The sequence below is a fragment of the Squalius cephalus genome, assembly GCF_949319135.1.
Source record: "Squalius cephalus genome assembly, chromosome: 3".
NCBI lineage: Eukaryota > Metazoa > Chordata > Actinopteri > Cypriniformes > Leuciscidae > Squalius > Squalius cephalus.
The window spans coordinates 27675026-27700697 of NC_137124.1; the positions used below are offsets into that span (position 1 = coordinate 27675026).

Genomic DNA, 25672 nt, shown 5'->3' on the forward strand with positions numbered 1-25672 from the left:
GTTGGGCAACACAGTAACCATGGAGAAAACGACAGACAGACAGACAACAAATAATTGTCCACGTAAGTTACTCGTACAGTAACGTTACACTGTTCCTCATCAAGAGACAGTACAGGTAAAGTTTTTCCTTCCCTTTTATCAAAATAAAACTTTACCCAGCAAAAATATAGGTCAAAAATAAATATTTTAATTTGAGGATTTCATGAAAAATAATTTCATGTAGAAATTTGATCTTTATCTCTATTTTCAAATGTTTTGACAAACTTTTATACTATTGCCAGGAAGTTTTACTGCAGTGACTTCATTATGTAAAAACAACAAAAAACGAATTAAGTAGATCTTAAGTAAAACCGGCGAAAAATAATAATAGACAGAAAAGACGGCGTCAAAACGCAGTTGGTCTCAAAATGTGTGTTTCTAAAGATAACAAAGATCCATAGTGAGGTTTTACAGTTGTTTATCTAGTGAAGAAAGAACACCCCTAGATCACCAATAACATAAGTAAATAATGAGAGAAACCCCAGTCTAAATGTAATCGTATTTTAATACAAAATATCCATTAATAATTACAGGATGATAGTAACCTTGATAGTAAATAAATGATAAGGACATAAATAAGACATATATTCCTGTTTAAATGCTACTCAGTGTAAATATGCATTTGTACATATTGTAAAATAATACAAAAAAGGATATAAAGTACTGTATTTATATCCCTGAGGAACAGAAAGCTCATTTGTATGTGCTTCCTTTAGTAGGCCTATTTGATCTAACTTTACAAAATGCTGCTTACAGCAAACAAAACCATTATGTTCCAACCAACATCAGCAAAGTTTCAGGTGTAATGAATTTTAAGCCAGGAAAGTTAATTTGTTATTTGTATAGACCAAAAAGGCTAGCCACTGTGACTGGTAAATAACCATTTCTCATCCTCTACAGTTCATGCCACAATCAATGTAGTTTTGGGTACCTTACTGATGTGACAAGGAAATGTAATTCACTACGTCCATCCATACTGTGTATGACTTTCTCTAAACTCTCTTTGTGTTTTCCTTTGTTATTTGCATATTATCGATTTAACTAGATATAAATTTGAATCTGGGCTAAGATCTCATATCAAAAAGTATCGTGCAAAGCAGAATGAAGTTTGTCTTTATCAGAGGCGCTAGGCACTGTAAGTGACTTCTTGAAATACTGAATCTCCACCTTTCCGGACTGCTTGGCAAGCGCAACGCCAGAAAACGTGTTCTGTTTGGCTGGCTCACCAAACACAGCCATGGCTGTTACCCTGTGAAAAGAAGTTAGAAAACAGATCATTTTAAAAACAGTGAAGTGCCTGAAGTACATGCTCTACTTCTAGAATTACACATACAGGAATTATCTGACATATTATCTTATTATATAACACTAACTGAACTTATTTCTATCATATTAAAAATATCTAATGTTTGATGTCCTGGCTTTATACCGGTCATTGTGTATATTCTCAGTGATGGCTGGCACATAATCCTTCTCTGTCAGGTCCCAGATGAGCAGATCAGAGGCAGCATCCAGAACACAGAACACAGCTGGCCGTGTCTGAGACCACTGCACTGACAGGATAGGAGCGCCACTGGAACATTCAGACCACTCCATCAACGGATCTTCTCTCAGGACCGAGTGTAATCGAACAGTTCCGTCACTGCAGCCAACCTAAGGAAAGGAATCAAAGGGGTTAATATACTGTTCCCAGAAACGCATGTTCTAAATTTCAGCTAGATACTTTGAAAACTGGGAGTTAAAGAACGCTTGTCTTGTTTCATCACTAATAAAAGATGCCTATGAACACAGAAATACTACATAATACACAAACAAAGCAATTCAAGCTGCTTTTACCAAGAAAAGGGGTTCTCCAAAAGGACTGAAGTCAAGTGCTGTGACCTCCACTGGTCTACAGCTATCAAACTGCGATCTGTAGAACTTTGGAAGAACTTTCAAGCTATGCCTCGTACCATGTCTAACCAGACCCTTCGATAATAAAAGAAAATCAAGAAACATTTCAAGAAACATTTCAAAACCAAGATAAAAGTCTGTGATGGGAAACACCACCAAACCAAATGTCCACTATCTTCAACTTCAACTTCATGCAACACCCACCATGTTAGTACCAATGAAGTAATGGTTTGAGTCAGAAGGGAGGAACTTTAACTGAAGGCTCACAGGAGATCCAAATCCCATTATAATGTCTTGAGGTAATCTCTCAGTGGTCTGTAGAGAGGAGCTGTGGAGTAATTTAACTTTACCGCCAGGCCTAAGACCTGCCAAGGTAGAGAGCGTTATTAAAGTGAGAGAGGTCTAATAGATATGATTTCAGCAAAGATGATTTCAACTGCAATTTATTTGTATAGTGTTTTGTTTATAATACTCATTGTTCAAAGCAGCTTTACAGAAAATAGGAAAATAAATTTAAACTTAGGTTTACCTAGGTCTGTTTGAGATCCAGAATCATTTCCTTTGGGCAGCTCGACCACAACCTGTCAGAGACGAAACATACAACTTTATCTAATCAATCAATGACACAGCGTCAAATGAAAGTGAATTTCTGTAAAATAAAGTTACTGGTAAAAATCAGACATACCCAGAGAGTTAATACCCCATTTTCATCCAGAGATCCTAACTGAAATGACAGTCCCAGAGACTCTAGAATTTGCACAAGTAAACAAGGAATTTCTTTTGGTGATTTTCAAAATATACATTACCGTTTAAATGTTCAGGGTGAGTACGATTTTTTGGTACAACTTTACAATAAGGTTTCTTTAGTTAACTTAACTACATTAGTTAACATAAACTAAGAATTAGCAATACTTCTACAACATGTATTAATCTTAGTTAATGTTAATTTCAACATTTACTAATACATTATTAAAATCAAATGTTGTATTTGTTAACATTAGTTATGTGAATGCACTGTGAACTAACATGGAACTCATACTATGGAAGTAAAATAATGACAAATGTTTTTGAAACAAAAAAGCTTGTTGAATTGCACTACTTAGAAAAAAATATGCATTTTTTTATTTGAAATATTCACAGCTTAAATATACAACCATGTTGAATTTCAGCCCATAAAAATGCAATCCCTAAAAAATACAATGCATTAAAATGCAAGCAGGGTTAATTCAATGCATATTTTTCCAAGTAGTGCAACTCAACAAGCTTTTTTGTTTCAAAAACATTTGTCATTATTTTACTTACATATATTTGTTTCTTTCTACAAAAATAAAATAAAATAATGATCTTCCTCACCCTAAACGTTTGAACTGTACTGTAGGTTTATTAAAAACAATGTAAGTCAAACACATGGTTTGTATTACCCTCTATGTCTGCAGTTAGCGTGCTTTTTGAACTTGTATCGGCAGTTGCCAGTACAGGTTCAACAGACACCACAGGAGAGAGATGACCCACCCCAGAAAGTACAGCATCTGCGAACATACACACACACAAAAAAAGGTCAGTTTCACTTTAACTGTGACCTGACTCCAAATATCTATATTTAAATACAAGTTAAGTTAGATAAAGAATAAACAGTTTTTGCAAACACTTGTATATTTTATCTATTATTTAAATTGACAGCACAGCAGCTGAAGCTGTGAGCATTGACTGACCCGTAGAGAAGGTCGGGTAGCGTAGTGTCCACACCTCTTTGCCAACCACCAAGTTGCAGTGAGTGCCAGAATGTTCTCTGAGATCCCATACCACCACTGAACCCACTGCTGTGCCAGCAAACACTAACGTAACTTTACCTGGACTGAAACAACAACACCTCACCTGAGAGGGTAGGAGAGATGGGAGAAAAAGATTTGATTTTGATTGACTTTTGGGAGAGCATTTAATTTCAGAAACATCAAAAATGAATTTTAATCATACCATTATGTACTTCTACATACCTCAGATTCATAAAGAAGAATTTTTTGGGGTCTGGATGGCTCCCAGATGTTCCACACACAGATGACAGTCTCGCTGTCAAGCCGAACAGCACTGGTTTTGGAAGAAGGAGGATGAACAGACAGAAGAGTCTGTCTCTGGACTTGAGAGAACTGCAGAAGACTCACCTGCCGACCTGCAAAAAGGTAGACACGCACATACAGTATACGTGATTGAGCATATTCACCACCGCAATAAACACAGTTTACAGTTCATATTTATTGACATTGATCATTGAATGTTTTGTTTGACATTAAATATTGACCCATCATCATATAAAATGATCAAGTCTCCAGAAAATTTGGACTAAACCGCTCAATTCATATTGATTAGTTTTACAATCTCTTTATGAATTTTTTGAAGCGTCAAAGTGGTAGTTGCATAGCTGTCAATGGAGGGACAGAAAGCTCTCAGATTTCATCAAAAAGATCTTCATTTGTATTCTGAAGATAAACGAAAGTCTTATGGGTTTGGAATGACATGAGGGTGAGTAAATGACATAATTTTCATTTTAGGGTGAACTATCCCTTTAAAGAACATTTATTTACATTAATACAAAAATCCCAGAACTACCGCTAACACATTTATTCCACATCAAAATTATGTATTTGAATGTATACCTCTTAATAGCTGCCATTCATCAGTAAATGTTATTTATAAAATATTACCATGCAAAAATGGGAGTTTGGTATTGAGTTGAATGCAGCCATCACTGAAGGACAGTGCGTCTGTTTGAGAGCGAAGTCTTCGGACAGAATTACTCTCTGCCATATTCTCCTCTATCAGAACAGCCATCACCTGACATGCAAAAAATACTTAAATCACCTAGTGGATTATGGGGAATGACTGTCATGGTCCAATCAAGTTCATATGCACATATTGGCCCTCATTTATCAAAAGTGCGTACACCAAATTTCCAGCGTACACCTGGCGTACACCCAAAACCACGGTGACTTTGAGATTTATCAATATGGACGTTGGCGTACGGCACGCTCAAATCCTACGCCAGCTCAGGAGGTGGTGTACGCACGTTTTGAGTGCGGGAATGCGCAGAAAAACAATTCCTAACACCACAAAACGCACTGACAAACTAAAAAATATGATATATTATGACCCACTGTAAAAAAACAACAACATAGTAATTATAAACTTCAGTGTTTATTTTTGTGCAACATGGACTTCAATGTTTAATTTGTGTGATTTTACCAAAGCATTTGATTTGTAGGCATATGTATTCCTTAAGTTGCGAGCCTGTGCGCTTTACCTGACGTTTCAAGCCTTGTTTATACTTTCGCCTGGCTCCGCAGCGCGAGTCTCCGCAGACTGCGCGCGCACCTCCCCAAACGGACAAGGCGTTTATACTCGACGCGCTCGCCGTTGTATTATTCTTTGAAACGATGGTTAGGCCAGGGTTAGCCCCGGCAGATGTGCTGGGTTTAGTAATGACAGGCTTTCAATGACCAAAAAAATAATTCAGACTGACAAAATAATAAAAATGACATTCTTCTTCTTTTAAATAATAATAATAATAATAATACAAATAATAATAACGACATTCTTCTTCTAAATAACAATAAGCGTCATTAATAATAAAAATCTAGAAATCAATTTTGTTTCTTTCCACTTCCCTGGTTTCGCTTTCTCTTTCTCAAAGAAGTTTCTCTTCTTTGCCGTCTTCCGTGTGTCCATGGCGTAAAATGAGGGCGTGGGGGGAGCGGAGACTTGAATATATAGGGGCGTGTTATTCTAATGACGATCGTTTTCAGCCGCGGCATTTATCAAGGGCAGGTATTGCGTACACCTGTATTTCAAAGGTACGCACAGCTTCATAAATCAGGCGATGAGAGGAGTGTAAGCATAATCTTACGCCAATATATACGCCCGTTTCTACGCAAGAATGATAAATGAGGGCCAATGTGTATCTAAAGTATTTCTGTGACAGAATAACGCAAGACATGAGCAAACGTTTTGAGAGCTTTTTTGCACTTTTGTGGAAAATTATTTTAGATATGTGCAGATCATTTTTAACTGTTAAGTTGATAAAAAATTAAAATAAACCCATAAACAATATTCTTTACCTGTGCAGCAGAACGTAAAAAAGTAGTCAGACGTTGAGAATCAGAAGTTATTCTTGCAGTGGATTCCAATGAAGTGTCTTGAGACGCCTTAGACCCTGGTTACAGTTCAGAGAAGGAAATATCACATAGTAGACTATATTATTTTTACACTTCCATTGTTGTTTGTTAATAATGACAGAGAAATTCTTAACACAATACCTCCACACGCTGCCTTTGCTTCTGGTGGGTGCTGTGTCCATTTGTCTGTCATGTCAACTTCTTCTGTTTGTATATCTCGATCAGTGTTGTCTTCATTGCACTGCACATAAGCCTGGAGACACAAGAATCTCATTGGATTTCATAAAAGCTATTTGAAAGAAAAACAAATCTAGATGACAGAGAATATGTGTAAAAGTTGCAGGTGCACTTAGGGCATGTCCTAATCCACTTTTGCTAGTTTAACGACGGGAAAAATGGTTGGTGCGCCCGACGCATGGTCTAAAAGGGTTGTTTATATTCTCTTGAGTAATGGGTGTGTTTTGGGCGTAACGTGCAAAAAAACTGTAATTTCCCATTCCCTTTAAATGCCAGTTGTGCTCGGACCATGGCGGATTCGCTATTTACATGGTGGAATTTGCAAGCGGAAAGACTGAACGCGTCTCCAGAGCGCAAACGGATCTGCTCGTGTGCAAGGTTAAAGCACGCAAGCAGAACATTTACGGGACAAGCTGGATTCCACCATATCTTTATGTACACAATATTAATCTTTTACATTGTAATCCTTTTATTTTTAATATTTGGCTAGTTTGTGTGCTGCTGCGGATCCCTGTGTGTGTAATAAGCAGAGTGTATGCACATGTGGATCCGCCTATAGGCGCACATTACTAACGCGCTCTTTAAATAACAAAAAAAAATATTGTGCCATTGACTTTAGACCAGGTTTTTGTTGGTCAATTGCGCAGTCTATTTCTGTTGCCTCAAAATAGCAACGCACCAACAATGTGCCTTTACACACCTCGTTTTCAGACCAGCACGCCCATGGGCGCAAATGCATTTGCTATTTAATCAACAACATAATATCTTGATGTTGCTAATCAGAGAGATAAGACAACATTTGTTCGAGGTTTAACAACATTTCTGAATTTTTCAGCCTCGCACTTCTTTCAAAATTATTAACTGCTTGTTACAATTGTCACCAAACTAACAGGCGGGACATCAACAACTTCCGCAGCACGGGCTCTTTTATAGTAAGGCGTTAGCATATTCACATGACAGACTTGTGTTTTCCTGCTGCGATCTGGAGTATGCACAATATAATCAGTTTCACTGCGCTTTCTTTCTATTTCATAAGGGCCACCAAATTTTGCGTGCATTGCTGAACCGTGAACTGGAAGAAAGACCAACGACGAGTCTCCAGGCTGAAAGTTGCGTTCGACACTTTCTTTTATCAAAGTGAGATTTCATCTTGTTCTGTGCTGTTACTAAATTTTCTTTCGCCATCGCACACGCTCGATATAACCTGTCACGAACTTTACTCACATAATCCAGTACAAGCACAAGGGAAACAGATTTTTCAAGTAACTGTTCGCGTAATATTCTCAGCGGACCGCGAACAGTATGTCCAAACACCAGGTCAGCTACGGATTATTGCGTGGTCTCACGAATCGCTAACATCAGCATGGGTCCCTCATCCCATTCTCTGCCGTTTCCACACAGAATTTACGCAACAGTGACTTCAATATCTGATGGAAACGTTCTATTGCTCCCTGGCTTTGTGGGTGGTAGGTACTGGATAGTAGGCCTAGATGTTTTATGTTTAATTCACAAGCAACTTGGGTAAATATTTTTGATGTAAAATTGGATCCCTGATCAGTTTGGATCACTTTTGGTAGCCCAAACACATAGCAAAATTTGACCAATTCTTGGATCATCCTTTTAGCTTTAATTGTATGCAACGGAATCCCCTCCGGATAGCGAGTCGCAGCGCACATTATTGTAAGAATGTATTGATGCCAAACTTTTGATTTAGGGAGCAGGCCAACACAGTCCATAATAATATGCTCAAAAGGTTCTCCCAATAAAGGTATTGGATGTAAAGGAGCAGGTGGTATGGTCTGATTGGGCTTACCGGTCAGTTGGCATGCATTACACGAACGGCAGTAAGCGGAGACATCAGACTTCATCCCCGGCCCAAAAAAATAGAGAAGCACTCGCTTGTAGGTTTTTCTAATGCCCAGATGACTCGAAAGAACATGATCATGAGCAAGTTTAAGCCACAGGTGCTGCTGGATTTGAAGTGGCAGGCACCCCGGCCACGGCTTGTAGAGGAGCGAAAGAGGGTAATCCTGTAGACTGCATAAGTGCATCTTTAAACAATGTGGCGTAGGATGTGAATTTGATAACTGTGTCGGGCTGAAACTAGCAAAAAACACTTGCATCACGCCTGGCGCTGCATTGCGCCGGGTGTATGATAGGGCCATAGAGTCAGAACTGTCCTGAGATAAGTTCTCATGCTGCCTATATTGTTCACAACATGGCCAAATACTTCAAAATATCACCATTTTCCTTTTGCAGGACACATAGCGTGGATTTCTAGATTTCTAACCTGTTTGGTATTGGCTGTTCCAAAGGTCTTGATGTACATGTCATACTCATTGACAGGAGGCAGGTCCAGCAGAGAGAAGGTAATGGAGAAGTCTAAATCAATCAGACGCAGAAGTTCCTCACTGCGCTTCCTTCAATTCAAATCAAATGGCTACTGATTAATTGATTAATTAGTCAACAAATGCAATTATTATTATTTATTTTTTTAAATGTGTGTACTTCAAATTAGATGATCTCATTAGATACTCATTAGATTATCATCAAGACAGATAACTTACTTCTGTTTCTTGGCCACTTTCTGGCTAACCTCTCGCTGCTTTGCTGATATAAAATCAATCATTTTGCCTTGTGTTTGACTTCTGTTAGAGTGTCTTTCTGTGAAAACACAACAAAACACTGATTTAGGTCTTCCTTTTCATGCTCAGCAGTAGAATGTGCGAATCAACATAAACTTTTGTTTAACTACCTCTCTGGGTGATAGCTGACTCTATGGTTGTTGGCTTTGATCTTGCAGTGTAGATTCTCTCATTTTCCTCATCAATGGCTTTCTGGATGGCTTCAATCTCTTCTCTTCTCCTGGGGCTCAGCTCCCTATTCTTTTCTCTCACGTTATTGTTATCTTCCTGTTTCTCCTCCTCCTCCTCCTCCTCCTCCTTATCATCCTTCTCTTCACCTACATCCTCAAAGTCTTCCTCATAATCCTAAAAGCAGGAACAGCTCATCACTTTACAGCCAAATGAATAGCATAATAAAAGGAAGAAATAAATAAGGATTTTGTTGGTTAGATTCAGCATTAAGATCATCAGGGCAATATAAACCAAGAATTTATATTTAAGTTAACTTGTATTTATCATAAATTCACCGAAATTTTTGATGAAATGATGACACCATGTCAAAATGACTTTGTTCTCAACAAAATGTGTTCACCATTCATAGAACTGTGTACTATCCGATTTATGTCATGGATGTAATGGGAGCACTGGGCTCCTTCACACCTCAAAATCCTCATCATAATCATCCTTATGATAATCTTTGCTTGATTGCTTGTCCTTTTCAGTATCTTCATTCCCCACCTTGAAACACAAAAGCATACAATCAGATTAGCGGTGGGTTTACTCTTTTAATCAAAATTTACAATGGGGCTAAAAAAAGGTAAAGACATGCAACTAAACAATTTAAAATATTAGCTAGTAACTTGTAAGAAACACTGAGTTCTGAGACTCTAAAAGGAAGTGCTTTTATATTTAGGTTGATTTAGGCTGTTGTAATGTAGAAATGCAGCTTCTTGTGTTTATTTTGAGACCTGTTTCTGTATACTATATATATATATATTATATATATATATATATAATATTTCCCTTTCCTAGTAGTTGTTGTTGTTAGAGGTCCGCTACCTGACTTAAGTCTGTTGTGTCTCAAAAATTCATCTTGTTAATGCTGGATTATCGAAATGTATTTTTTATTTAACGGATTATCGAAGAAAAAAAATCATGTGGTCAAAAAACAAACAAACAAAAAACAAATAAAAAAATTAAACATGCACAGATAAATCATTCAAAATAAGAAATTTCAAATCGAATTTTCATTCCATGCCGACTTTAACTTATCGTAACTGAACTTCAAACAGAAACCTTACAGGGATTTTTGGATCACTCATTTCAGCTTGAATAGACCTCCATGTTACCTGAGGTCTCTTGGTAGGTTCCTACACACCCACACACAAATACAAAACATATACAATGGAAATGTATAACCTTACAAACCTAAAAAGCAAATGAATGTCATGAAACTTAAGCATTTAATTCAATTTAATTGACAATGTTTGTACCTCTTTGTCTCTAATTATCCTTTCATTCATGTCATGTCCTGATGAATCTTTTTGTCTTTCACTCTTGGAGTCTGAAGCCTCCTTGTGCCTTCTTTCACGCCTTCTGTCTCTCTCTTCCCTCTCCCTGGTCTTTTCCCTATCCCCATCTTGGTGGGGTTCAACTTCTTGAGAGTGACTTTTGTTTGTCACCTGTTGACAACAACAACTTTAGCAAGACTTTTAATGTTTTCAATGTTGACTAGCCACAATTCTTTTATATTCTTCCGTAATATCAGTACAGTTTTACACCACTGTTTTTTTATTTTTTTTACAGATTTACACTACTGGGCAAAAGGTTGGAATAATTAAGTTTTTTTTTTTAAATGTTTTTGAAATTTTGAAATGCTCACCGAGGCTGAATAAATACTGTAAAAACAGTAATATGGTGACGCATTATTTCAATTTAAAATAACTTCTTTATATCACCTCAATATACATAAAAAACAGTTCCTTTAAATTGTAATAATATTTCAGAATGTTGTAGTATTTTTGATAAAAAAATCATACTTATTCAAAAAACTTTTGACTGGTAATGTACATTTTGTATTATCAGTACAATGTCTTAGTCCAGTCATTTTATGAAAAAAGGTTAAACAAATTGCAACAGAAGCAAACTCAACTGATTTTGTATCCTCAATATGTCCTGAGTAAGGGAAAAAAAGCCCAGAAGAATCCCATTAGGGGAAAGTTTTGAAAAAGACCCAAATATATCCTATTCATACGCCTATTCATTCTTTTTCTCACATATAGGGTAACAAATTTAACCTTTAGATATCACCATGAAAATTACTGCGTTGATTACTTCCATCAAGACAAACAAAAAATGTATTACAAGTTTTTTTTAAATGGTTTGTTAACATGGACAAATGGTGCATAATCTAATTACGTATGTGCTAATTTGCATAAATACCACAACAGATCTAAACATTGGGTCTAGCCAGGAGAAAATGTCTTGTTGAGTCTTGTTGACACATAACAGTAAAATACTTAGTGTTAAGGTCTGAATGGAACCCATTTAGACTACCCATGAGCATTAATACATAGAGGCAGGAAGAAGTACTTTAGAAACCAGCCTTTATTAATTATTATTGCAGAGATGGGGTTTGGGGCTGGGGCTGTGGAACTGTTTCTGGGGATTCACTTTTTATTTTGCCTACCTTTTGTCTTCTGCATTCTCCTTACCCTTGTCTCCTGTTCTTCCCTCAGACTCGTCCCCCAGAAACAGTCCCACAGCCCCAGCCCCAAACCCAATCTCTTAAAAATTAATAAAGGCTGGTTTCTAAAGTACTTCTTCCTGCCTCTATGTATTAATGCTCATGGGTAGTCTAAATGGGTTCCATTCAGACCTTAACATCAAGTATTTTACTGTTACTGTATGTGTGTCAACAAGATTCAACAAGACATTTTCTCCTGGCTAGACCCAATGTTTAGATCTGTTGTGGTATTTATGCAAATTAGCACATACGTAATTAGATTATGCACCGTTTGTCCATGTTAACAAACCATTTTAAAAAACTTGTAATACAATTTTTGATCGTCTTGATGTAAGTAATCAACTCAGTAATTTTCATGGTGATATCTAAAGGTTACATTTTTTACCCTATTCACGTAAGAAAAAGAATGAATAGGCGTATGAATAGGCTATATTTGGATCTTTTTCGAAACTTTCCCCTAATGGGATTCTTCTGGGCTTTTTTTTTCCTTACTCAGGACATATTGAGGATACAAAATCAGTTGAGTTTGCTTCTGTTGCAATTTGTTCAAGGTTGACCCCCATTTTGGCTTAAAATGACTGGACTATCTTGCTCATAAATATCAACAATCTTATACATGGCTTACATGGCTTTCTTTATCCCTTTTTCTCTTCTCTTTATCTTCTCTATCTCTTCTGTGTTCTGAAATAAAAGAGATCATATTAATAATATCATATTACATTTGTGATTTTCTACTAAATTCAAACTGACATGAAAAAACAAACAATTTTTCTCTAGGCAAACTGTTCATACCTCTTTCTTTGTGTCCAGAGTTGTCTTTATCCCTGCGTTTCTCTCTCCTTTCCCCTTCTCTCTGTTTTTCCTCATATTCATGTCGATTCTGATTACTTTCTCTTGCTCTGTGTCTTTCTCTTCTTTCTTTTTCTTTGTCTCTCTCCCTCTCTTCTTTTTCTCGTTCAGTTCTCTCCTCTTTCCTTCTATCTGTTTCACTTTTTCGCTCACCATCTCTCTCAGCCCTCCTTCTATCTTTTTCTCTTTCCCTGTCATGTTGTTTGTACATATCAATGTCCCTGTCTTTATCTCTATCCCTCCGTCTTTCACCGTTTCCTTTCTCCAATTGATCATGTATTTTTTCTTCTTCATCTCCATCTCTGTGTCTTTTGTAATCTAATGCCTTATCTCGCTCTCTCCTTCTCTCTTTATATCTATCCTCCCTGACATCTTCCCTCTTGATATCCTGGTTTCTGTCCCTGTCTGGATCTCTGTGTTTACTCTCCTCTCTTGTGCTTTCTCCATGTCTCTGTTTTTCTCTTTCTCTCCTTGCATCTGGATCAGGGTCTCGGTGTCGCCGACCCAGAGATTCTCCATCCCTGTGTTTCCTGTGCTCCTCTTCTCGTTTGGATCTTCTTCTGCTCTCCTCATTGTGAGTCTGGCAACACAATCACATTTTTTGCGGGTTGTGCTTTTAAACCTCTTTTTCTTTTCTTTTTTACACACACAAACAAACGGCATATTACCTGTATGTGCACTTTTAAGTCATCAGACCTCCATGTATCTTCTTTTGTTATTTTCTTATGAGAGGACGAGGGAAACTTATATTAGATGCGTTAAAATTGCGCAGAATGAAGCTCATGGCTCGATTACCTAATAACTAACTAAATACTGCTTACTTACAAGTTGATTCTTTATATACCAAGTGTTTAAATGATGGGTTAACTTGAGTGGGTAACGTTAAGCAGCAGTTTTATTTGGCTATCGATGAGCGGCTAATCGTGCTGTTCAGCTGTAAAATCTTCACGAAAAAACAACAACAATCGCCAACACAACTGCTGATCCATACGGGATAAGTGTTGCTTTACCTTCCCAGGGTACATCACTTTAGAGATCCACTCCTCAGTTCTTCTTTTCAATCCAACAATCACAAGTTTGTGTTGACAGACTTCACCGCCATACCGCTATACAACTACAGCGAATGCGCAGTTAAACGCTACTATGGTAACCTGACAAGCCAGACTATGAAATCGAGCAACGAGCAATCGCTTAATACCAATGGCAACGCTGTAGAATTTTGAAAATAATCGAAAAATCGAACTGATAAAATGCGACATAGCTCACAATATAAAACATGATATTTATTTGTACTATACATCTGCCCATGTCTACAGTCATTACCTACCTTTTTAACACAAAGATTTGTACTACATCTGCCAATAGCTATGTCTATTAATGCATGTGTATTTTATTTGTTTAAAGTCCTGCGAACTGAGCTGAAGACGACACAAATAAAACAAATGCGATAACTAGACACGCAGTCGACACTTGTTTTTGACACAAACTATCTGTCCATCTGAAAATATTAAGTAAAATATGAAACACACAGTGGAAATGTCTAGAGACAAACTAATAAATAAGATTAATAAATTTAAAATATAGATAAAAATACATTTAAAATAAAGAACACATTTAACAGTACATTTACAGAAAGTAGAATATATATAAATGATATATTAGAATATATGCTATATAATATAACTTATTTTATAAAATGATATAAAATATATTAAAAAAACGAATTTTAGTTTTATAATATTATTTAATTAATATTAACAATATTCATATAAATTACATTTTCAGTGAAGAAATTGGGCGTTTATAAAATATAGATGTCCCATAAGGATGGGGTCCCTGGTCGTATTTGGGGGGTCAGTAGCATCTAAAAGATCGAAAACCATTGGTTGAATTAACAGTTAGGCTAACATTTGGGCATAGCATCGCTGTCGACGCCTTATATTGTTTGTGTTTTTTCAGTTGCTCAGGGTGGCGATTATGCGCTGGTACACTGACCTCTCGAGACCCGCTGTGTGTGTGAGCGCGCGCGTGCCAAGCTCGCGGCTGTCTGTCACAACAGCAGCACGCGCTTCTTCACCTTCACAACACACCAGCCACACAACAGACGACACACACACGCACAGACAGTAGCAGCGACAACTGAGTTAGGTCTCTAGTAATGCACCGCTAGATATGTTTTTAAAATGAAAGCAATGCGAATCATCTGCGTCAAAATGGACTGGTGTACGGGCGAACTAACGTGAAACCATCCTCAAATTGATTTAGTTGAGCGTTTTACTTGAACGTGGGACGGGATGGTCTGAAGTATCGTGTTTACTCTCGAAGATTTTACATTGAAGCACATCAATGTTCACGTTTGACAGCAGTGCTTAACATTTTATCAGCGCCGTGTATGCTGAATATGACAGAGGACATTATGACGGCTGTGCGCGGAAATCTTTCTCAAACAGCTGGTGACTCGGGACAAAAAGATAGCGGACAAACTGCTCCGATAAACGGGGCGATTCCTTCCTCCGCGGCGGAGCTCAGCGAGGACTCCTCGTCCTGCACCGGCGAACTGACCCGCACGTGGCTGCAGTTCGCCAAGACCTTCGTCATTATCTTCCCCATATATGTCTTGGGTTATTTTGAGTTCAGCTTTAGTTGGCTTTTAATCGCAGTCACAATATTTTTTTTTTGGAAGAGAAACACGAAGTGTAAGAACACGAGGCTGAACAGAGCACTCTCCTTTTTTGAGCAAGAGGCTGTTAAACAGGAGCTGGAGGCAACTGAGTTACCATCATGGGTGAGTTAAGCTCTTCTTTCATTGATGACATTGGCTGTGTTTCAGGACATCATAGTCAGCACACTAGGAGGACACAGACATGGAAACTAGAGGGAGTTTATATTTATAGTTGTTATAAAACTTCCCCTCATTAAAGCTTTGAGATTTGATGACCCTGGGACAACTTGCCATAACATCTTTCCATACTTCTTTAGGCCTGGATGTTTGGTGCATTATGTGTTAAGCAAAGTCTTATAGGAACTAAAGTTTGAAATGTGACAGATAAACAGCATTTCCTTGATCAAAGTGAATTCAGTTGTTTTGCTTTATTTGAGCTTATGATGTTTAGTTTGCTGTCAATGTTGTGTCTATTCAGCAAATTGAGTACTTGAAACATAAATAAGTGTGGATCCCAGCTGATCCCAGGCTGTCAGGCATTAGGCAGACCAAGTCTTGATATACATACAAGCATTATATTGAGCCTCTGCTCTAATCTAAAGCCAAGTGGGTTAGGCATAGTAAATATATGTTATGTAATGAGATACTTGAACCTGAAGGGTGAGAGCTAAAGTCAGTCTGTGTAGTTTCAAATGAGGATTCAGTGCTCTGCACTGTGTACACTGTTAAACATGTTTGTAGCTGTCATTTTTACAGAAAAAAAAAATGTGAAAGTAAATAAATTAAGTGGTTAACTGTATTTACCTTACCATACTGTAAAAAACAAAACTGTGAACATTGCATTTTTTTACATACATTTTGTTTTTTGCAAGTGAAAACAATGAATTACCATATAATTTACAATGAAAAACAGTAAAAGTGTCACGTTTTGGGTTTTGTTTCTGGTTCTTGTCATTGTCATGTTTCTGTGTCTTGTTTTATATTTTTTATTAATGTAGATCAAGATGGTATTTGATGACAGTTGCTCCTTACCCCCCTTTACTAAATGATTGGCCACTCAATATGGAATTCCCAGTGATAAATTCAAAACAAAAATGTTTCATGTTTGCTTTCCCCATTCTTTAATTCTGGCTTGAGCCAACTTGCCTGTGGGCTATCTGATCAGATGTCTGTTGAACTGGTTTATGCTGATGAGTTTGAAGTTTTTTTTTTTTTTTTTGTTTGAAGAGAATGTTTCACAACAGTAGTGTTATCAATTATATGATTATTCATTCATTATTTATTTCATGGCACTAGGTGTCTTTTGAAACACAGATGACTTGTTTGTCCAGTTTCTCTCTGATTTCTAGGAAGTTTGTGATGTGTCAGGAAGATATCTTATGCTATATCTATAAACGGTTCTCTGGAAGTATATTGAATGCCAGTCTTCTTAAGGAGACATGTTTCTATGACGTAAACCAATGAAAGAAATCTCTTGCCTAAACACTGTCTTCAAGCTTGTTACACGTGTATTGCAAAAAGTTCAAAGTATATATTCTTGCAGTTTACAAAACAAATCTAAATTAATGTAATAACTTTAAAAAAATGTATTCAAGGTAGTACCCCCCCCCCCCACACACACACACACACTTTTATCCAGTTGACTTCTCTCTCATTAGTATGTCACGGCAAATCAATATAGGTCTATTAATACAAAGACAAACCATTTACATCACAGGTTATCACATTCTCATCAAATTATGTCACTTTTAGTTCTCTATAGACTTAAAAAAAAGATCTCTACATTTCTGTGGCAAGTGGCAACTGTACAATCAACAGTCTCATCTCTAGCCAGATTTTTTTCTCCAGTGAACATTCTCACAGATATCTCTCTAGTCAGTGAGGAGAAATCATGAGTGATCTCTAGTGACCATAGAAACATGGTTACCATGGGAACTTTCCATGTCTTTCCCACATATCATTAATACTAAACTAAATATTCAATATTCAAGCTACACCAACACTGTTTTGAGATGAAAATAAATTCAGAGTGCACTGCAGAAGGAAGTCACACACATCCACTTTTTCTCTTGAGATTACAATGATATTACTTTTGTAGGAAATACAGAAAGAAGTTAGCTTTATATGGGCAGGTGCCAAAAACACAGTCTCTTCTCAGGTAGCCACTGTAAAAACAAATCTGTGAAATTTACGGTAAAAAACTGGCAGCTGTGGTTGCCAGAAATGTACTGTAAAAAAATATGGTTGCAACATATTAGGTTCTACAGATTTAACTTAAATGTACAGTAATATACATGTATGTACATGTTAATATACCAACATATTCTGATATCTGTTTTATTCCTTTGTAATGCACTGACAACCACCAAACACAGGTAGTGATAAGAGTCAGTAAGGCTAATGCAGAGTTGTAGTCAGTTACTGACCACCACAAACAATCAGCAGCCACATTTTACAGTTCTTCCTGAACCAAAACAACGAGCTTGTGATGCGTTCATGCTATGTCATTACCGTAATTATGAGATGGCAACACGTGATTTTCTACCCGGAGCTGTTATGTGCTTTGAGACATGAGGTAATTTAACACAGTCTCTCATGACGCTTTGCAGACTCTGCTGTGTGCGTTTTGAAGGAGGCGTGGCTTTGGAGACACTCTAAAGGGAGGGTGGGATCTCATGCTTTCAAAGCTCCAAAATTGCCTACCCTACCTTTAATACTAAAATCTATTTTTGTTGTTGTAGGCTAGCTGTTTTTAAGTTAGGAAATGAAAAAAGTGCAATGTTAGTGTGTCATCTGCACACCACCCCCCACTACACGAAACAAATGCTGGATAAGCAAGCATTTTACTCATGCAGGGATTTAACGCCAGCTACGCTCATCACTGATCCCATTGCTGTACATATAGACATGATAATAATACCACTGTAGTGAAAGAAAAGGAGAGAATACACATACGTGCTACTTTTTTTGGTAGAGAACCGTTCACAGGCTTAGACAGAAATTCCATTTATTTTTGTCATACATTGACTGTTTTTATTTTTCATACCATTTAATGGACTAAGTTTGTGTGTGTGATAGCCAGATGGGTTTCTTCAAAGATTTAAGTGCATTTACAATAGCAGTCTCGTTCCCTCTTATAAAGGTACATTTTTCTATTTTATTTCCAGGTTCATTATCCAGATGTGGAGAGAGTTGAGTGGCTAAATAAGGTGAGACAAGTATAATAATTCCCTGTCCTTCATCATTTTAAAATAATCATCATCCACAAATCGTATACTGTACATGTGTCTGCAGTCAATAATCTGCAATCTGATTCTCTCTCTCTCTCTCTCTCTCTCTCTCTCTCTCTCTCTCTCTCTCTCTCTCTCTCTCTCTCTCTCTCTCTCTCGCTCTATTGGTTTTACACTGGTGGTGATATAATCCAGTTCGTTATGCTCATGTTATATTACACATACATAGCCATCATTTTTCACCCTCTGTGTGTAGCTGTGTAGAACCAGTGGCTTTTTTAAATATTAATTGTACATATACATTCAGTGGCTCCCAGTCTTCATAAAACATGCCTGATTTGAATATTTCATTGGCATCTTGCCCAGAGGTGTAATTTATGTACCTGAATAGCCTCATTCTTCTGCAAAGTATGTCTGCAACATTCAAAATCATGCAAATCTATTTACATGAAACACTGCAGAATCACTCATGTTTTTAAACATGACAAAAGTGAGGATAAAAACTCTTATTGTACTGTATCATACTAATATTACAACCTAAATATTCATACACATGCATTTTGAAACACATAAATGTGATATACATACAAATGTAAAAATATTGTTCTATTCAGTCTCTTTTTTTGTCAGACTATCTACACCTCTAACTTAGTTCAAAGACTTATAGATGTTATTTCTTTGCTTTCAGACAAGCCATTTGTCTTTCCAGATTTAGTTCATTCTGTTTGTGCCATCCCAGTATGGCTACCTGTTCTGTTTTCATGGGGAATCGTTTCCAAATGCATAGAATATTTACAGTTAGTCAAGTTATAACATGTCCTCAGGCCTGTTTAAACAAAACCTGTGCACCTTTGTGTGATAAGCAAGCGTGTTGTGGGAAAAAAAACCTATATTACACACAGTGAAGAATTTGTTTTTAATCAGATGTAGTCAGGAGAGTATCAAACAACAAAAGTGCTGTGGTGACTAGTGAGTTTTGAATTGACTTATTTACCATATTCAAGTCAGTAGCAGTAAGGAATGAAGATGCCTTAAGTACCTCAGTTTTACTCAGTTGCTGAGCAGATACACTCTTTGCCTTTCAGACGGTGAAACAGATGTGGCCTTATGTGTGTCAGTTTGTGGAGAAGCTGTTTAAAGGAACAATCGAGCCAGCCATCAAAGAAGCCAATGCCCACCTCAGTACATTCAGCTTCACCAAGATCGATCTCGGAGATAAGGTACCCTTACGGAACAAAAATATATGGGAATATACTGCAAAATATAATGCGATAGTGTATAATGCGAAACTGTTAGTGTTTAATGTTCTATTATTTTGGAATTTAAAAGGTTTTCTGGTATGTCTGAGTTTTTAGGGTTACCATTGTGCTATTGTGCTGAAGAGTATAGAGCCTGTGGTGAGGTTGACGATTGGCCAAATACCATAAAGACTATTATTACTATATTTTAAAAGTAATGGCTGTGCACTCCTCAGCACAGTGATAGTCTCTTGGCTAATTACTTTAGTATGCAGGTATGCTTGTGCTTTTGTTAACTAGCTTGAAAATATGAAACATTTATAATGTAAATAATTTTAAAAAAGAAGAAATATATTACATTATATATAGCCTACATTATATTACATTATATATATTTTACATCTCTGTGTGTTTATGCTGCATGAGTAAATATATCTGCAATATATTACACATGCCGTACCATATCTGTAGCCTGGTAATACCAAAATCTGCTACTTCGCTTTGCTTCGTAGACAGAGTCTGGCATGGCATAATTGAAAAGCGTTTTCTTTCTCGCGGGGGGGGCGCTTGTCTGAAGTTTAAAATCATTGGTTACCCGTAAGCCAATCACATAACGTTTGGTTATGGCGTGTGTTATGTGCATGCTCAGCCGCATCTAACTTCCACTGTAAACACATGTATGATGCGAAAACAAAACCATTGAGCGAAATACCGGAGTGAACATGGCTGTGAACAACTTTTGCAGATTATGTGAAGTAAATCTACGCATCCACAGTACAATCAGCATCTACGTCACGGCTCTCAGCACGCCCTCTGTTCGTTGATTGGCCCGGCCGTTTTCAGGCCGGAGGAAAACGGGGAAAATGGTCGCTATCTCAGACTGAGTACAGAAGCGAAATGAAATTGAGCGGAAGTACGAAGTCTGACGTAGTCAGGCTACCATATCTGATCACACATCGATATATTATGAAGTATATTACTGAATATAAAATTACGTAAATTATGATATATTAATAAATATATTGTCACATATTTTTCAATATATGAAAAGAGGCAATTCCTTATGTATTAGGCCTATTCAATATATTGTAATGTATTAACATAATATATTATTCTGTATATTTTCAAATATACTGTTAAACCATTTAATATATTGATCATTCAAATATGGGATATATATTTTCTTTTCATAAGGGTATGCACGCTCACAGAGTTCTCAGGGCTTATGAACATTCATCTCTCACAGAGGCCATCCTATTAGAGAACATGTCTATGTCTGTTCATGATGTTTAATATGACAGCAGTCAAGCTTTGACCCAAGCTTCTTTTTTTTCAGAGCTTTGACCCAATATGACCTACACTTTATACACAAAAACACATCGCATACTCTCTTTTTTTTTATTAGCCTGAATTAGCCTGTGATTTAACATACCCTGGTATTTAACCCCTCTGTGTGATAGACATGAGACAGACGTCATGAGTCTGGCTCTAATCCTGGCTGCGTCCGAAAGCATATAAATGCTTCCTTCGGAGGACGCATTCCAAGGTAGGAAGGCATCAAGGCATGTCCGAATCCAATGTTAGCTTGACTTCCTGTTTCCTGAGATACCTTCTTCTGATCAATTTTTGAAGGCAGCGTAGATGTACAGTGTCCTTCGCTGCCTTTAATATCTCACAATTTTTTGGTTTCCATTCCATGACAGTTGAGCTAAAAAATAAAGATGGTGTCTGAAAGTTGCAATTGGTGGTCAGTTTGCGTGTAAATGTTTTCCATTTTTGATGTAATTTCTAACAATAAATTACTATTACAGTAATCAAATTTTCGTTTAGTTATCACCAAAGCTCGTTCTATTTTGCTGTAGATCATTAAACCTTTACGCTGCCTCAGAATCAGTTTCGTGAGCTACCTTGTGCAAACACTGGCTGCATAGTCACTGTCTGATAAAGCAGCGAGGCAAAAAGTCAGCTGCCTAGGTTTTCGGACGCAGCCACTGTCTCTGCCCCCTCTTCCCATTATTTCCTGTGCTGTCACCACTATTAATTATTAATAAAAAAATTATTGAAAGAGAAACCAGTGGATTCAGCCTAGCCCATTCACGCCTAGCATGCGTACACTGCTCATGTGTATTATTGAAAGAATTGTCAATTATTGTCAATTTGTTCAACTCAACCTCAATCAAGGAGTTTATAGCTATAAAAAATATTTTAGCTGTATATTTTTATACTGTGCAGAATATTCATATTTTAGAAGGCACAATGGAAGTACAGAATGGCATGCTGTTGTACTCCATCAAAGAAGGTTTTATTATCTCTAACTTTCAAAGACCAATAATTAGATTCCGTCCTCCCATCTTAGGTTAACTCTGATTTTGTAGATATGTATTGCGTATATTTTTTTATTCATAATTTTTCTACATTTTGTCATGCCTTTAGTCAGGAAAATGGCCAGCTACCCAATCGGAGCTAATTACATTGTGCTGGTGTTTTTGTGTGAACACCTGGGGCCTGATGTATAAACATTGGTTATGCACAAAATGGGCATAAATATGTGCATATGCAATTTTCCACGCACATATCGGGAATTATAAAAAATAAACTAGGCGTAAATATGTGCACACCGTACGGACACTCTAGACCGTGGACTGAGCGAAGTAATGAAGTAAACAGAATGATTTAAAAACTCAGATTTTTTATTAAATATTGATTAAATATTCCACTCTCATGGAGTTAAGCACTGAAATTACATGAACTCATACAATGAGGATTGCTTGCTGCATGATAAATCCGCTTTAAATTGTGTTCTAAATAGCAGAACTCATATTTTGAGAAAATAGTTTTGGCTGAATAAGGATCAATGATGCGCACTTGATGCGCTCAGTAATCGAATGGTCCATTCATCCATTTGACTTTGTCTGGTGACACAGTACTGTACAACCTGTGCAGCATGCAGGTGCTGTTGGTGTCGTGTGCAGACAGACAGTAGCCTAATGATGAGCCCTTTCATGGTATTTCCAATATTCTGAAAAATACCAATGTATTTGAAGGAGTTTGAAGGAAATAGTGAGATATGTACATTTTATTTTTAAAATGTTTTGTCAGTGAGTCAATTATTTACACTGCAAAAATAAGGCCTATCTGTTTCCATTATAAAATATATAAACATCCTAATATATATGTTTACCTTGTAGGCAACATTGCATAAATTTGATGTGTTTTAAAACAATTAAAAATACTAAGAAAATAACTCTTTTTATACAATTTTATTTATTTATTCTAAAACAAGACAAGGATAGGGAATGATTTTTTGCAATGCAATCTGACAGCACAAATGGCATTTATAGTCATATTTTCCAAATGTCTTGTATCGTTAAACATGGTATCACGTGGATGGGAATATTCATATGCAAAGGATATGCAGATGAGGATATGAATAGTAAAACTAGGCATTGTATGCTCCATATGGTTATTTCGGGGAGGAGACAGGGTGGAGAATGAGATACATGTATGCACAATCTCTTCTGCTGACTATGTTTTAAAAAAAATATTTTGCACAGGTTCTGGCATACGCATGGTTTTATTAATCTGAAAATTTGACTTTTATGCATACGCACACTTTTAGGATGAAATCTACGGAAAGTTTTATACATGAGGCCCCAGGTTACGGCAGTGGACAGCCTTTCTGCTCTTAAAGCCTTTGTAAGAAGAGACTGTGCTTTAGCAGACCACTGCTATAAGAAACGGTACACACTTCACACAACTGTGTAAATATAACTAAGCATTAATTCAAAAGCACATTCAATCATTTAATTATGAAAATCATGTATTTGGCTTATGCAGCAGTTCACAATGGGATTTGATGCTGTTACACCCTATGAGGGCATGAAACAGGCATGCGTGGTGTTGGCTTTTATTCAGCAAGTCAAATTTATACACAAATTGTTCACATCATTTTTCCGAGGGAATGTATAAATAAGTGAATTGAAAGCCAATCCGGTATCATTTCTGATAATAATACATTGATCTATTTAGTCTGAACGATGTTTCATTTAAAAGACTGTATGTTATGTTAAGACCATCTTGCATATTTTATTGAAGACAAGACATGGCTCAACTATCTGCATTAAAAAGCTTCATATTGCATCAGGAGTAGGAAGGTTGACGTAAGAAATTTAAACCTTTTGGAAAAGCTGACCAGCTGTCAGATGGAAATAGTTCATGTTGTCAGGGCTCTGTGGAGGAATGCATACGGTTAAAGAAATGGCAACCCCCCTGACGGGGCATCTGTGCTCATCTCTGTCACAGCCTCTCAGGATCAACGGGGTCAAAGTTTACTCTGAGAACGTGGACAAACGACAGATCATCATGGACCTTCAGATCAGGTGACATCACTTTGATAAGCCTTTCTGACATCTTTTGATCATCCTGGTTGTGCCACGTTTTTTATTATTTATCCGTTCTCTTACAGCTACGTTGGAAATACTGAAATCGATGTGGATATCAAAAGGTACTACTGTAGAGCGGGGATCAAAAGTATACAGGTATATTGTTATATTTTCTCATAAAACATTTAAGAGTGAGATTCTCTTCTCTTGTACCGCATAAAACAGTAGGATTGCATTTATTTTCCACTATTATTTATACACAACGGATATACATCAGCTCTGTTATGGCATCTTCCATTGAGTTTGTCTCCATGACCCAATGGATTATGCTAGCCAAGGCCAGAGAATTAATTTGTTGGATACAGAGAAGCTCTTTCCTATATTGTGATGCAACCACGTGTTTCATGGAAGGAATTCCGTGAACTGAACGGAGCCTATTTTTACAGAAAGGGTGTGTGTATTTATAGGAAGGCGTGTAACCAAATACTGAAATGCCCTTGTACTGTTTGTAATGCAGGATCAGACATATACATGCATGCTCACACAATGACAGTTTTGTGCATGATTAATGGAGCTATTTCATTCTCTCGCATTAAACACGTAGTAAGGTAATCTCTTTGTGTGACAGCATGCTGTGTTTATGTATGATGTATTTTTTTTTCACTGTACAAGGTCTAAAATACCTAGAGAGAGATATCTGTTAGCATTCCCATTCATGTCTATGATAGTTCTGAAGTATGAGACCTGGAGGCTGCCATCTTTACTTCGTGGACACTCAAACAATTGAAACAAACAATTGAGATATAATTAAAAAAAAATAACAGTCCATTTCATAGTTTTAAGAGCCCTCATGCAGTAAAATAATGGTAAAAGATGTACAATCATTTTAATGAAAAACTTTAATGTTACAAGGTGTCATGAAATTGTTGGAATACGTGCATTCAAATTGTGTATTCAAATTATTGTGTAAGTTTATATACGTTTATGTATACGGCACCTTTCATACGTAATGGTAATTCAAAGTGGTTTACATATGAGTGATTAAAAATAATCATAAACAGTACCCAAGTAATAAAAAATAACATTTAAAATGATTTAAAATTTAAAACTTATTTAAAAATGATTAAAAATAAGCAATAAAAAAAGAGTAGTACAGTAAAACATATAAGAAAAATATTAAATTTCTGTTCATAGTTTTACAGTTCTGACATTTGGGGTTATTGGTTGCTTATTGTCTGTTCTTTTTCCCTTGTGTGCACTGTGTACATTGTACATTGGCTGATATAGCGTCTTCCACTCAGTGTTATGATTCCATAAAGACTGGTCGTGGAAGGACATTTCCTTGAGTTATTTGTTCTCAGCAGCTCTTTGGCAATAAATGATTGTTCAAAACACAAGCTTAAAATGATGGTTGTAAAGTTAAATGTCTTGGAGCGCTGTCAAAAGCAAAATAAACAAATGCATCAGTATCGAGATCCTGAAACATTCATCATCAGCCTTAGGCGCCTAGTGGTTAGTTTGACAGTGCTGCTCTCCCACTGCAAAAATTATTCTCTTGTTTGTTGATTTCCAGAAAAGTTAATCATTCTTAGAACAAGATAGGTTT

General features: G+C 36.8%; 3 protein-coding genes and 1 long non-coding RNA gene across 9 annotated transcripts in view; 3 read left to right on the forward strand and 1 right to left on the reverse strand.

Annotated features, from left to right (window-relative positions):
- ncapg2 (non-SMC condensin II complex, subunit G2) overlaps positions 1 to 25672 on the forward strand; it is a 130574-nt gene that overhangs the window by 56833 nt on the left and 48069 nt on the right. The gene's annotated exons all lie outside the window — the stretch shown is intronic.
- LOC307155735 lies at positions 37 to 1693 on the forward strand. The gene is made up of 2 exons (XR_013820560.1): positions 37 to 115; positions 1522 to 1693. It is a non-coding gene; the product is annotated as an uncharacterized lncRNA (long non-coding RNA).
- dync2i1 (dynein 2 intermediate chain 1) lies at positions 526 to 13704 on the reverse strand. Of its 4 annotated transcripts, none has more exons than XM_079866649.1 (22): positions 13565 to 13704; positions 13223 to 13276; positions 12498 to 13134; positions 12331 to 12386; positions 10453 to 10641; positions 10309 to 10329; positions 9620 to 9697; positions 9091 to 9325; positions 8903 to 8999; positions 8626 to 8755; positions 6240 to 6351; positions 6042 to 6136; positions 4632 to 4761; positions 3927 to 4099; positions 3645 to 3807; positions 3354 to 3461; positions 2618 to 2679; positions 2462 to 2513; positions 2137 to 2297; positions 1876 to 2007; positions 1469 to 1692; positions 526 to 1288 (listed from the first exon to the last, which is right to left on the reverse strand). In XM_079866649.1, exons 1-22 carry the CDS (start codon positions 13577 to 13579, stop codon positions 1117 to 1119), a joined length of 3096 nt encoding a protein of 1031 aa, XP_079722775.1. In that variant the 5' UTR covers positions 13580 to 13704; the 3' UTR covers positions 526 to 1116. The 4 variants fall into 4 exon arrangements, with proteins under 4 accessions (XP_079722775.1, XP_079722774.1, XP_079722776.1 ...); XM_079866648.1 differs by having other exon boundaries at positions 10261 to 10329; XM_079866650.1 differs by lacking the exon at positions 13223 to 13276 and having other exon boundaries at positions 10261 to 10329.
- The window catches only part of esyt2b (extended synaptotagmin-like protein 2b), a 36840-nt gene continuing 25734 nt past the window's right edge, over positions 14567 to 25672 (forward strand). For 2 of the 3 annotated variants that reach the window (XM_079865619.1, XM_079865621.1), the window contains exons 1-5: positions 14594 to 15339; positions 18384 to 18425; positions 19532 to 19666; positions 23987 to 24063; positions 24150 to 24222. In XM_079865619.1, coding sequence (XP_079721745.1) covers positions 14947 to 15339; positions 18384 to 18425; positions 19532 to 19666; positions 23987 to 24063; positions 24150 to 24222 — 720 coding nt within the window. In that variant the 5' untranslated portion in view covers positions 14594 to 14946. Of the gene's footprint in view, positions 15340 to 18383; positions 18426 to 19531; positions 19667 to 23986; positions 24064 to 24149; positions 24223 to 25672 lie in introns of all 3 variants that reach the window. The other variant, XM_079865620.1, reaches the window with a different exon arrangement.

Coding starts and splice junctions, on each gene's coding strand:
- dync2i1 (XM_079866648.1), bottom strand. Junction 9,326..9,619: donor ATTATGATGAGGATTTTGAG/GTGTGAAGGAGC, acceptor TCCTGCTTTTAG/GATTATGAGGAAGACTTTGA. Junction 8,756..8,902: donor AAAGTGGCCAAGAAACAGAA/GTAAGTTATCTG, acceptor TTTGAATTGAAG/GAAGCGCAGTGAGGAACTTC.